Source organism: Sceloporus occidentalis, unplaced genomic scaffold, assembly GCF_023333645.1.
Source record: "Sceloporus occidentalis isolate IW3139 unplaced genomic scaffold, rSceOcc1.0.p SCAF_19, whole genome shotgun sequence".
Lineage (NCBI taxonomy): Eukaryota > Metazoa > Chordata > Lepidosauria > Squamata > Phrynosomatidae > Sceloporus > Sceloporus occidentalis.
This window is the reverse complement of record NW_028316999.1, coordinates 8,318,062-8,332,987: the sequence shown is the minus strand read 5'-3', so window position 1 is coordinate 8,332,987 and position 14,926 is coordinate 8,318,062. Positions and strand designations below refer to the sequence as shown.

The window sequence follows — 14,926 nt, the reverse complement described above, 5'->3', positions numbered from 1 at the left end:
TCCCATTGCTTCTATTATAAAAAGAGGCAAACAAAATAAAAATTGTATTGTGGTTTATCAGTAACAAAAGTTTTGTTAACCATGAACTGATGACAAAACCAAAAATCAAGGCTTTGGCCTTCTGTAACCATGTTAAACTGTTTTTTTCTCTATATTTTTGGCTTCTATTTTAATATATAAGTTTCAATGTAAGACAATATGTGTTCAAATAAGTTTGAGTTTTATAATTGCAGTTTGTAATAACAAAAAAACCAGTATTTTCAACGAGGGCTTTTTATTTGACAATTACAATATAACACATCCAATATATATTTTGTTTCATTGTATTAATAGGTAACATATTGGAATCTGATTGTGGAGTATTTTTAATGTTGAGAATGTTGAGTATCGTATGTGTTCATTACCCACTGGGTATTTTTAAACGTGAATGGTATTGTACTTGCCAATACATATTTATTTTTGGTTTCACACAATGTAGCATTTCCTTTCTTTTCTCACTTTATGACAAGTGGATTTACAGATTAACACATTTGACTTGGATGTAGTGTCATAATTTAGGGTAAGAGTATTGACATGATTAAATATAATTTGTTATATTTGTAAGAAAAACATGTCACTGTAGCCAATACATATATCTGGTTTGTTACCAACCCTCAAAGGCCAGACGGGTAATACATTTGCAATACACTATTTACTCAAGTGTCATGTGAAATCATATTTAATATATCTACAGACACATAAATCCAAACACAAGAAGGTTGGTTAAGCTAATGCTTTTATTAATAGATGTTGTTTGGCAAAGTTGTTTGTTCTATGTTTTCGTAAAGGTATGTGATATGTGACAGATTTATGGAGGTGCCTTGGGTGGTAGTGGTATTAAATATGTTATTACATTATGTTATTTTCTCTTCCTCTAACCCTTACTCTCACTCTCTCTCACTCTGGCAGATGTCTCTGTGACATTAACCCCATCATACCACTATAATTCTGGATAGCAGATTGGAAGCTGTGGGTTCTCTCATAGCTACAGCAACTCCCTTACAGTTCAGCTGGAGATGGATGTCCTCCTACACAAGCACTGGTCATCAGCCACAGGGGAGCTCACAAAAAGTACTTTGGGCAGTATCAAAGGTGTTGCAGATGATGAGATGGGGCAGCAGACAAAGATGTCCCCAGAGTATTACAGGGGAGTAATATTGACCCCTATACCACTTGTGTACAGGAATTTGGAAAGGGGATGCAGTTCTGTCAGTGCGGATTTCTGCATATAGCAGCAGCAGTTCCCTCCGGCTATGAAGGGGATTAGATAAGTTTAGTGTTGTAGGTGTATAGAGAGTGGAAACTAGAATCATTTGTGGGAAATTGTTCCATTATGGTAAAACTTTTTGACCAATTTAGCGTGCCCAACAATTCCTCACAAATTAAAAAATATTAACAGCACAACATTGGATAATTATTATGAATTGACTATTATACACTTTCATCACATAAGACTAAATTCTAACTTGTGAGTTATTTTTTTTGAATCTTTAAGAACGTAAATCAGATCTCAAGAATTGTCTTACCATATGTCTTACGAACGCATAAAAAGTATGAAGACATAAATTATTCACTGCATCCCAACTCAACTACAAAGCATCTTATAGCTTATGGTTAAGAATTAGCACAAGTAATGAAAAGTGCTACCAATAGTAACATTTAGCAGTTTATTGAGTCATCCAAAGTAACAATTAAGCAATATATAGTTTCAAAATGTGGTATCAATAAAGTTAAGAAATACAATTACAGCTTAAATGTGCTAATTTCCTTAAACTAGCTACAAATTAGCTTAATAAAAATCATAATAGTTGAAATTCCACAAATTGCATTCATTTACTTACTGTGGCTCTATTGTCACTAAAAGACCCAACAGCAGTACTAAAACAAGCTAATTATATAAGTTATTCCTTACTAAAATAAACAGTACTTTAATATCACCATGTTTACAATTCTACATATATTTTCTAGTATGAGAAAAAAAATGGAGAAATAAAAATTTAAGAACAAAAAATAAAACAAGAAATATCCAAAAAGTAAAAAAAAAGCATCATAATATACATTGTTTATTTAGGTAAATGATGGGTGGTTTAGTGTTATGTAGTGAAAAAATGCAGTTTTTAGTCAAGAGTGAAAAAAGAAGAAGAAATCACTGTGTGCAAGTGTTGTTTGATCAGTTGTGACAAAATGACAACTAAATGTGGCATTGTGTACCATGTATGTGCATTTATTAATTTTTTTCTTTACAAGAAGACAAGGATGGTTAATGTCTGTTAATAGCACAAGCTTCAAGTATTTAACCCTTTCAGTGCCAGATTAGTAGTGGGGACAATTCGAACTAACTCATACTTTTTTAAAGAAGACATTGCAATCCTATTAGACTGTATGGAAAAAATAAAACCAATGGTTCGTATGTAGCTGTTATTTAAAACAAATTAGTTTGTTCTGAAATTCACATTTGCAGCTTCATTTAGCACATTTAATAGCATGCTTTTAATTTTTTTTAAAGGGACCACAGCATGGAAGTGTTAGTTATCTAAATATGTAATGGATATGCCGCTTTAACTTGCAGCTACTTTATTTATGGAACGGTAACTGGTGAAAAAAATAATAATAAATGATTTTATCAGCTTAGAAAAAAACTTACAAATATGCAAAGGATTATGAAAGCATGCAGTGGTTTTGCTAGAATTAATAACAGCAAGTAGAAAAATGTAACTAATGTATTACCAGTTTGTGCCATAAATTTAGCAGCGTCAGCTTGTTCCTGGGGGACCCTTTTCTCATGAACAGATCTTGGTCGCTGACTTTTAATTGTATGATCTCCAATCATTCCAAATTCTAAAGACAGAATAAAGGTTTATGAGAGCTTGTGTGTAGACATTTTTCAAAACGTTACAGCACTCATGTCTCATGCAATATGTACCTAAACAAACCTCTATTGGACTGACACAATTTGTAATGCAATTAACATTTGAATTCAAAAGCAGCAATCAACTGAAAGTGACTCCACAAATACAAATAACACAGAAATAAACAACATATTATTTGTAACATCTCAGAAATAAAGGCCAAATGATGTACTATGCAGAAATACTGTGAATTCCAAAATTCTGACTAATGTTATTCAACAATAGGGTAATACGTACGTGTTCTGCAGAATATGTAAATTAGAAATTAGCACTAGCAAGACTCTGCCAAATTATAGTGATGCTAGTTCGAAATAAATAAAAATTGGATTATTGGCCAATGAGATGACTCTTTCGAAACAAAATCTAACCGGGCATTTTTCACGAAATCGACTATCTATATGTTACGTCTCTGCTGTTAATTCTAAAAGCTCTATTTGCAGCTGGAGGGTTTATAAGATCCCTACCGACCAGTTTAAGGAAGGCGTAGACTGTATGCTAAAAATGAATGTTCTACTGCCATTTTCTTCTTCTAAGTGTAGTGTTTAACTAAATATAGCCACGTGTGTAATACAGGGGAGGATTGTTGTACCTTAGAAAAATAAAACAAAAGCCACAGGTTGCAATGCAAGAAGAGGCAAACTTGGAATCTATAGGCTGCAAATGCAAAGGTTTCATGCGGTAAAGGCAGAATGGAAATATATTTAAAAAAAAAAAAAAACTTAAGCTTTTGTATCTGAAAAAAGAACTTTTGTGTACAAACGTATTAATAAATATTTCTTTAGGACAATTATCACTGCAGGGCTAATTGATAGTTTGTTAGTGTTAATACTACCATAGAATGAAAATAATTTACTAGTAATAAAAAAACCCGCAAATCCTGCATTTGTTATCTTTGCTGAAAATAACAGGTAATCAGCAATTAATTTTTATCATTTAAACTACACAACTAGCAGTATACTTTTGGAGTAATGCATAAAGATAAACCATAAAAATGGAATTTAACGTTTTATATATTTAAAACATTTTAATGGATGGATGAAGAATTTATTATATGTGGAGTTTTAAGGAAATGTACCTAAAGGGATTTTGTGGACTTAAGTAAATGTTTGCAAGTAAGTAATAACGCACTTTTTTCTTCGTCACAAACATGAGATATTGTACTGGCCATATATATATATAATTGTAGTCATGTCAACTTGCATTCAATACATATTGCCCTGATGAATGCAGTGGTTACTTTTCTATATTTACCTTGCTTGACCCCTCAGTTGTACTTGAGATGTAATGGACTGTATTTTTATTAGTAATGCCCCCACATCTGACCTCTTTGTTTTATACTCTCCTGATTTATGTTCAACTCTTCATCTGCTGTTCAAATGTCTTTTCATACTACAAATGGTATTGTTCTGTTAAAATGTTCTATTTTTGTAATGTACATGGCTTCAGTTAGATACTTTTTATAGTCTTTCAACTGTGTTGTACAATCACAGACTAAATATATTGACATTATTAAAATCTTAATGTGGCCTAGAATCTCAGTTATTGTGAACTAGCCTGCTATCACTCTTACTCTTTCAAGGGAGAGTTGCTAACTTTCTTCTTGGGCGTAATCCCAAAGGCCTAATGCTCCAATAATAATAGGAACATACATTTCTATGTTCCGCCCTATTTTGTAGACTTTTTTAGGTCATTTGTTTTGGTTACTGCACAATTCTACTCACTCTTTAACTTCTTCGATTTCATTAAGTGATAATTTATTCAACCATCTAACATTTTTTTGGGGTACACCACCAAAAATTCAATTTCATCACTTGTTGTTTCATATAATTACCTAAAGATGTATATATTTCAAATGGAGAGTAAGTATTAGAAACCCTTTGAATCCATTGAAAATACCTGGCTAAACAAAGAAAACCGCTTCTATTCCCCAATAATACTTTCAGCCATGTATTATCTAAAATATATTTCAAAACAACAGTAGGGAAAAAAATCTCCAATTTACACAACATGTGAGACCATGGTTGCAGATGGCGTTTCAAAGAGTTTTCTCAGTTCTCTCTTATCTTCACAGTTCTAATAGTCGGTACCACAAAATCTCAACTAAGTGTTATTTTTCATTCATCTATTACTCAATCTAGTATATGAGGGCTACAAGTGAAATCTAAGGATTTTCCATGATAAAATATATAAAATTCAAGGCTGTAATTCTCATAGGCATGTGTTCAGAGAGCAACAGATTTAAGGGGCCATAGGAGAACATAGAACAGGCTTTGATAATACTTGGATAATTGGTGTGAGATGCAGTCTTTGACAAAAGAGAAGAAATCTGAAATTTATAAGCCAATGTCTTCACAGAAGCCCAGAATGTCTAACACTATCTATAACACTAGCAGTAGTAACAGCACTTATCAAAAGATTTCTGCTCACTTCCAAGAAAATGACAATCAGATTAATTTGTTTAGTCACCGGGCACTGAAAGGGTTATTTTAATATTCCATAAGCGGAATGTGTATAATTTCATAGTTGGATCATCTATCAAGTGTGGCTTCATTATTTTTGAAACAGGTGTGCAGACAGTGTGTTATACAAGAGTACATAAAATATGACATTCTATAGTACTAGAGCAAGTACATTTAATGACAGTAAAAATGTGTCACTCTCATGGGTATTTAAAAGTACACACAACTTACCGGTACATTCAACCAGAAAGTCAAACCAATTAAAGTGTTAAGGGAAATAAATCACAGATGTTCCTCAAAAGTTGTATCTGTAAAAGTCTGTGGGTAGAGATAATGCCAGAAAAATCTCACAGTTTGGTCCTACGCCAATTCGATTTAATCTAGCACATCAAAAATACTTTTTATTGCATGGTGGTAAAAGAACATAACATGAGAACACTGCATAACATTATCAGCTTTCCTCTCTATTTGCCTTCTTATAATATTTAGCATATTGAGTATGTGCCAATCCCAACAAGGTAATAATTTCCATGATAATTTGTCTGTGAAAGAAATGAAGGCTTTAGAATAAAGATGACATTTTGTACGTTCTAAACATATCAAATATGTCTTAATGTGCATTTAGTATGTATGCCTTTCATCAATCTTCTCATTTTATTTTTTCTCCATTTTGAACATCTTGCTCAGCATCTACTCTGCACTGCTAAAGCAAGTCATGATGTTTTTTCCATGATGTAATATCCTCCTTGAAGGTTCCTGTTATATAACTTGTACTGTACAAAGTCTTGTTGTATGTCTGCTAAGAAACTAATTTCCCCATAGTGGTCATTTTTATTTCAGCAAATAAGCTGGAGTTTAAAGGGCTCATATGGCATTCTTGAGGGTAACTCACTACCTCTCATCATCTTACTGTGAATGTAATGTCTTTGAAACTCTGGAGCTTCTGTCAGTTTCAAAGTCAACTGAAATCATTGAAACCACTAAGGACTTCACTTGAAATTTATTAAAGCTGTTTGGCAAATTTGGCACCAAGCACTCTTACTCACAGCACTCATGAGTTGACATATTTTCCCCTCTGTTTTTGTATTTATTCTTAACAAAAGGTTAGAAAAATGACTTTCATGGTATAATGTGTTTCTTTTTCATTATTAATGTAACTGAACTCATAATATTTCATTATTTCCTCATCGCTATATAATATAGGTTTTTAAAGGTTATAAGATAACAAATCAAAATATAATGTGCAATTGTTTAATGTCTATTACTGATCCCCATGTTCAATTATTTTGATCACAAAGCAATAAAACATAAATAGAAAACATTGTGAAGACATCACAGGCAAGTAGATCAACCTTGGCATTCCTTACTCGAAGTGCAAATACACCAGAGAACTGCCAACTACCCATTTAGTAAATACATTTTAAAAAAAATACATTAATGACAAAATAAAAAGACCTCAGTGATGTCACCATGACACCATAAGGGGAAGCATTCAGCTGTAAACAAAATGTAAAAAAAAGTCCTAAAATTGGTTCTGGCTCTTCTCAAAAATCCTAGCAAAATCCTAGCAAGTGTTAAAATACTACCATTTGAAATATCTTGGGGTGTCTAGTTTTGAAAACTATATGGTTTGATGGGGGAAAATTGAAACGTACATCTTCAAAGATGCACCATATAGGGCATAGGCGCAGGATGACCAGATGTCAATATTTCAAGTTGAAAAATGCACACTTCCAAATGTGGCCTGTTAGCTCCCAAACAACCCAACAAACCTATGCATGGGTGGTATCCTTGCATGCAGGAGATGTTGAGGAGCACATATTAATGTATTGTTTGGGAGGGGCATATGCCAGGTGCTATAAAATGATATATAAATTACAATTTATGTGAAGAAAAAAACTAGTGGTAAAATTAGTGCATGGAATGTGTTTAAAAAAAACCCTGAAATTTTCCATTTTCCACTATATATATATATATATATATATATATATAGTAAGCCTTGTCTTGAAAAAATTAAATAATAATTTGTGTAGGTACAGTAAATGAGAAGAAAGTTGCACCGAACTTTGTTAACCCATTAAAACTGCCTCAGTCACAGAGTACAAAATGTAGAGAGACAATCAAGTTTAAAACATGTCATTGTTCTTAAAGTTATATCAGAATCAGAAAGATAACTAAAAATGGACAATGGCACATCATTCTTAATACAAACGAAATTAAGAATTATTTATTTGTTGTATAAGGCCCTCTGCACATTCTGCAACATACTGCAGAGAGGATTACAGAAGCCCTGGGAATTGCTCTTGGGTATGCTCCTCAGCCCCACCAGATGGCAGAAATCTGTGGAAAGTGTTACACAGCCAAGAATTATTCTGTGTTCCTGGCCTTGATCTGTCAGTTGTCAGTGGCCTGGGGACAAATTGCCACCCAGGCCAGACTGATTCTAATAATGCACCTGGACCACAAAAAGCAGCTGTAGAATTTAGAATTAATGATATGATAATAAAAAAAAAAAAACTACTATACAAAATAGGAATATTTTAATGACATCAGTGTAAAAAACAGTGTACTGTTACGTATAGTCAGAAAGTACTGGATTTTATAGGAAAACAAGTGATATATATCCAAAACTATATAACATATGAAATGTTCATCATCTTTATCACTACATAATACAATACGTATGGAGTGTGAAAAATGGATCATACTAAACTGTTTAACCTTTTTTAATACCGACTACTTCTGACACTTTATTTAGTTTAGAATATCTAGGGGTATAGTGGGAAGCTCAATTTTTGTTGTTGTTTATTATTGTATTAAATTGTATAGACATCTATGTACATAGCTTATCTTAAACAGAAAAACACCTGGTTTCCAATGGGAAAAAATATGTCCTGATATCTGACACCCAAAAGGTTTAGAGAGACAGTTATGTATTTCATTCATAACCTTACAATATAGAATTTCTGTTATTTTGGTGAATAAAATCAAATGTGTGCTAACAGATGAATAGGTTAATTAACCTTGTCTGCAACTGCACTTTTCAGATACATTACATTTATTTAAGAAGCTGACCGGAATACTATTGCACCAGTTTGTAAACTGCTTGCCATTTAAGCTTATATATATATTTCTTCATTTTTGGGTCCCCCATCATATTTGTTGCATGCCTTGTTTTTCAGTGTTTGTTTCAGTCTGTCTCTCCCCTTATTTTTCAGTTTCAGTAGTTTTCATGCAATAAACAGTAAGCTCTGATGAGATTAAACATTTCATCTCAATGATTTAACTGCTTCGTGCAAGGTCAGCACAGACCTTTTTTTGCAAAAGAAACTTACAAATACTGGCTCCTCGTAATTCATAATGATATAAAGTGAAATTTTGTATCTCACTACTACCCATTCATAATTGTTTAGTGAATCAACCTCTATTGCTCGTGCTCTGTCACCCCATTTATGACTCTATCTTTTTACTAGCGAGACAGCTTCTTGCTACATGTCTCCCAAAAGAAAGAAATCAGTTAGAGTTTACGCTATTTGCAGTCAGTTTTCAAATGAGTAAAAATGGAAAGAGGGCAGGTTCCCGCAGCTGCTATGACGTCATCAGACTGGAGCTAATTAGACTTTGTTTTAATTAAAGGAACACACGGAATGTGGTGCGGTAAATCTCAGTGAAACTGCCTCCAAACTTAGATAAAGGATTTTTGACCAATTGTATCAAGGGTGAGATTTCAAATCATGTTGGCAAAGATAACCTAAAACCGTTCACATCAGCCATCCAACTCCACCACTAAGATGTCAAAAAACAAGATTTAATGTGTTATAAGTAAATTGTTTGTCACATAATTAAGCATAACCATGACATATATATATATATATATATATATATAAATAACCATGACATATACATATAACCATGACATATAACCATGACATATACATATATATTTATGATTTGTAGAAAGCCCCAAAACAGAAGCCACACATTCACCAACACTCTCTCACACTTTTATTCTCATTCACTCTCTGATGACCACTTCCACTTTAAAGTTCATCATTATTCAAAGGTGGAGCAAATTCAAGACCATTGGCAATATTGGCATGATTGGACGTCCCAGCAAGGTCAGACTATGCAACGCTCAGAGAAGACGAGATCAAATATTTGGACATGATGCACAGCGCCATGTTTGGTGAAAACCAAATACAGCAAACACAGCATATCAGCAGAATATACAAACTGTCAAGTATGGTGGTGGAGGGGTGATGATTTAGGTTTTACAATGGCCAAGTCAAAGTCCAGTCAAACTCAATTAAAATACTCTGGCAGGACCATAACGGAGCTGTACATAAACAGATACCCCCAAGCCTAAATGAATTGAAGCAATGTTGTAAAGAAGAGTGGGCCAAAATTCCTCCACAACGATGTGAGAGACTGTTAAAATTATGCAGAAAATGAATACTTTAACAACTACTTCATACTACTTCAACTTATTGCTGCTAAAGATGGTTCTCCATGCTATTGAATCATAAGGTCTACTTTTCACACATGGCTTCTAAGGAACAGATGATTGTTATGTTCTGATATGTAAAATCATAAAATAATGAGGGTGTACTTTTTCACACTAATATATATATATATATATATATATATATATATATATATATATATATATATATATGTAACGGGTTCACCAAAAGCGCTGTAGTAACTCCCAGAGATCACCCACATGTATCCTCCTGTTGAAGACTTAACTGGGGCCAGACCCCAACCGGGTCTGCATCCAGTTCAGTCGGAGAGCACAGCTCCGTCGCTCCTAGAGTTGTGGATGCAGGGGGCTGGCAAGAGGCACCTGTCCCACTAACCAGTACTGGGGTGCACTAAGAGACTGGGGAGTTCGGGTCCCAGACGAGGACAACAGTCCCACTCGCCAGGGCAGGGAGACAGGGTCCATTATCTGTAGGTAGCAAGCTTGCTTTCAGTCCTCTCCAGGGGCCCCAGTGATGGACAGTTCCGTCACACACTCCACACTGCCAGCTCTTTTATAGGGTTTGCGGGCACCTCCAGTGCTGGTAGGGAGGGGCCGCCCTGCCTCTCTCCTGTTGCCAGTATTTTTGCTGGGGTGGTCTGAGCGGGCACTGCGGGAGCGTCATGGTCAGATTCAGGAACAAGGGGGAGGGGTGGGCAGACACCAGCAGCACTCTGCCCTGTTGCCAGCACTTCTGCTGGGGAGTGTGGATCTGGGCCAACTGCCCAGCATTCCGGGGACCCAGGTGTGAAGACCGCAGTCCCATCAACTACCACAGTCTCTGGGGCTGCCTGACTGGACCCTACAAGGTTTCTGTGGTCAGGCTCGGGAAACAGGGAAAGGAGCAGGCAGATGCCAGCGGCACTCTGCCCCGATGGCAGCTCTTCTGCTGGGTGTGTGCTTGTGGAGACCGCAGTGCCATCTACTACACCCAGAAAACTTTCTTCCTTTCTCTGGGAAGGGAAGTCAATTGCAAGCCCTCCTGGACCAACATCCTCAGATGTAAAATCAATTAAATCCACAATCTCTGGATCCAGTTGTGGTGTACAGTCACATAGTTCCGCTATCGGATCTGGGTTAGCTGTCCAGTAACCCTGTGACTCAGGGACAGAGACCGCAGTCCCATCCACCCCTCCTGGGTCAACATCCTCAGGTGACCACTCAGTAAAATCCATGAAATCCATGGTCACTGGGGAATACTGTTACACATGGTCGAACAACTCTTGATATGCCTGTTCCAGTTCCCATTCTTGTGTGACCAGATAATCCAGGTCAGCGCACAGCTCAGGCACGTATGGGATATCCTCCGCCCTTCGCTCCTGGACGTCTTCCCCCCGACACTCCGATGCACTACCGAAGTCGGGATCTATTTCTATAATTTCCAACAATAATCCCGGGCCGCCGAAGCCATAGCCCTCTGTGGGACCTTTATCTTCCAGCCCCAGGCACAGCTGTGCTGCGTACCACCGCAGAGCCCGATATCCATCGTCCAACCTCAGCTCTGTCTGGACCAGCACTCCAGCTCAGCCACCCATTCCTCTTTGGGCTGCTTCCCCAAGAATGGCATCCGCCAAAACCTTTCCTCAAATGTTGCAAGGCTTTTCCGCTTGTACTTAATTTCCAAGTGGAGAACTTCCCTCCAGAGCTTCAGGCGGGTACAATTCCTCTGGATCAGCTCTGCGTAGCTGACTTCCATTCTCTTTCCTGGAGATAGATCCCGGTGCAAAGGAAGTGTTCCTCAGACTAGGAAGCAATCCCGCCGCTTGCCACCAATGTAACGGGTTGACCAAGAGAGCTGTAGTAACTCCCAGAGATCACCCACATGTATCCTCTTGTTGTCCCCGGAATCACTTCCAGCACCAGCCAGCATGCGCACCTTGGAACCCTGCTATGTGTAACCAATAAGTAAACACAACTACCTTGAACTGAGTATAGCAGGAATGAACCGTTTATTGATGTAAAACAGACTCATATATCCACAGAACCGCATTAACATAAATTAACAGATACATGTATTCAACCCAACCTTTAATCCCCAGGCAGCAATCCTACTGATGGGATTAATTAAACAAAGGAGTTCCTGCCTGTGCTATCTTTGTTTGACAGCCAGGCTGGAGCCATCTCTGACTACCTTGGGGCCTTGTATGACAGGTCTTTCTGTCACAATATATATTTCTGCACACATCTAATATGCTGCTCCAGCGGTGCTGTAGTGTGCACCCTAAATCACACTGTGTAACGTGCAGCCTATCATATTCAGCATTGCCCGTGCCCACATCATTAGGTCACTGCTGAACCTAAAGTCTATGCAAAAATGAAGGAATATCAAAAACATGCAAAACCATTTCATTTAACATGACTATTCCCATAGTATACACAAAAGGTAGACATTATAATACATATATGTGTTTTGCGATTTTTTACTGTAATAAAATTATAGAGAGAAATGTTATTAAAATCATATCCAGTGACTGCTTTTGACATGTACAGTCATGGCCAAAAGTTTTAAGAATTACACAAATATTAATTTTCACAAAGTCTGCTGCCTGAGTTTAGAGGGTGGCAATTTGCATGTACTCCAGAATGTTATGAAGAGTGATCAGATGAATTTCAATTAATTGCAAAGTCCCTCTTTGCCATCAAAATGAACTCCCAAAAAACATTTCCACTGCATTTCAGCCCTGCCCTAAAAGGACCAACTGACATCATGTCAGTGATTCTCTCGTAACACAGGTGAGAGTATTGACGTGGACAAGGCTCAAGATCATTCTTCTTGATCATGCTGCTTGAGTTAGAATAACAGACTGGAAGCTTTAAAAGGAGGGTGGTGCTTGAAATCATTGTTCTTCCTCTGTTACTTCCAAAGAAGCACATGTTGTCATCGTTCCTTTGCAAAAAGGGCTTCACAGGCAAGGATACTGCTGCTAGTAAGATTGCACCTAAATAAGCCATTTATCAGATCATCAAGAACTTCAAGGAGAGAGGTTCAATTGTTGTGAAGAATGCATCAGTGCAACCAAGAGAGTCCAGCAAGCGCCAGGACATCTCCTAAAGTTGATTCAGCTGCGAGATCTGTAAGCCAGCAGTGCAGAGCTTGCTCAGGAATGGCCCGCAAGTAGGTGTGTGTGCATCTGCATACACAATGAGGCAAAGACTTATGGAGGATGGCCTGGTGTCAAGAAGGGCACGAAAGAAGCCAGGAAAAATATCAGGGACAGACTGGCATTCTGCAAAAGATACAGGGATTGGACTGCTAAGTCATTTTCTCTGATGAATCCTGTTTCCGAAAAAAAAGCGTATCCAGAGAAAACAGAGTGCTACCGTTAGTCCATTAGTCAACAATGCAAACATTGGTTCTTTGCATAAACTTAATGTAGTTGTCAATATAAGCCTTTGACACAGAAATGGTTGTAATTATACTTCAGTATACCATAGTAACATCTGACAAAAATATCTAAGAACACTGACCCAACAAACTTTGTGAGGACCAATATTTGTGCCATTGTCAAAACTTTAAATATAGTTAAAATGTAACTGGTTTAAGAAAAGTTAAAATATATATTTTCAAAATAGAAATAAGCATACATGTCTATGTAAGCTAATAAATAAAAATATAAATTACCAAATATCACATGAAACAATACTTCCTCGAGTGTTACCTGAAATAAATGGGACATTAAGCCCTTAACGTCCATTGCCGAGTCAGGCACGCCATGCAAAACGGTCACTTAACCTATGACGTGCCTGACACGTCATAAGACTTAAGCAAGCTTAGAAAGTGATCAACGATCACTTTCTAAGCTTAAACAGTGTTGCTGTAATGCCTCGATGTCGAGGCATTCAGCAACACCGAGATCGGCATCATGGGCCATGTCTGGCCCCTCCCTGTCACGGGAATGCCTCGATCAGGAGGCATTCAGCGACACCAAACACTTACCCCAGGACGTGCTGTGACCGCTCCGAAGACCTCCCTGGGGCGTCAACGGGACGCCCGTTTTAAAAGCGTTTAGGATGTGATCAACGATCACCTCCTAAACTTTAATGGTGTCGCTGGAATGCCTCGATCAGGAGGCATTCAGCGACACCAAACACTTACCCCAGGACGGGTTGTGACCGCTCCGAAGAGCGGTCACAGCCGCCGCTGCCGGTGATCTTCACCATCCGCAAGATGGCGGCCGCCCTGTAAAAAAAATAATAAAGTTGAAAAAGTTCGCTAGATGGTCTCCAGACCCTCTAGAGAACTCTGGCTCCACTTGCAGGTTGAATACAGGTACTGCATTCAACCATACAAGTCAATGGAGCCCAGCTTTCTAATCACTATGTGATTAGTAAAATATTTAAAAAATAATAATAATAATAAAAAAAAAAAGGAAAAAAAAAAAGCTTAAAAAAAACATGGTAACATTATTTAAAAATTATTATGCATCAGAGGAACTATCCAGTTCCAGCAAAATGTAAAAAAAGAATGAAATAAAATAACAAAATAAAGTTTATTATTATGAGCAAGTGCTAAAATTAGTGCTGTATCTTCCTAAAAATCCTGACATGGAAAAATTCAAATAAAAGCATTTCAAATACCCAAGGGGTGTCTAATTTAAAAAAATGAATGGTTTGATGGGGTAAATTGGAGTGGCTGGGCTCAAAGATAGGGCATAGGCACAGACTGACCGAAATGGGGGGAAAAAAAGCCCACTTCCAAAATGTGGCATTTTAACCCCAAACACCAGACAAACCCATACATGTGGGGTATGACTGTACTATGTTGCTGAACACACATTGGGGTGTTGTTTGATAGTGATGTATACCTGGAGCTATAAATTTATACCCAAAGTACAATTTGTGTGAAAAAAATACCAAAAAAAATGCTACCACAAAGTGTGGCAAAGGCTGGTGGTAAAATCTGATGCATGGAAAGGGTTAAATACTACTATTTTAAGTACCTTGGGGTGTCTAGTTTTCAAAAATATATGGTATGATGGGGTAAATTGTAGTGGCCG

At 37.0% G+C, this 14,926-nt stretch overlaps 1 protein-coding gene across 1 annotated transcript in view; it reads right to left on the bottom strand.

Annotated features, from left to right (window-relative positions):
• The window catches only part of LOC149302372 (adhesion G protein-coupled receptor B3-like), a 378,938-nt gene that overhangs the window by 234,719 nt on the left and 129,293 nt on the right, over positions 1-14,926 (bottom strand). The window contains exon 2 of the mRNA XM_089482502.1: positions 2,767-2,877. Within this exon, the coding sequence (XP_089338628.1) occupies positions 2,767-2,877 (111 nt within the window). The remainder of the gene's footprint in view (positions 1-2,766; positions 2,878-14,926) is intronic.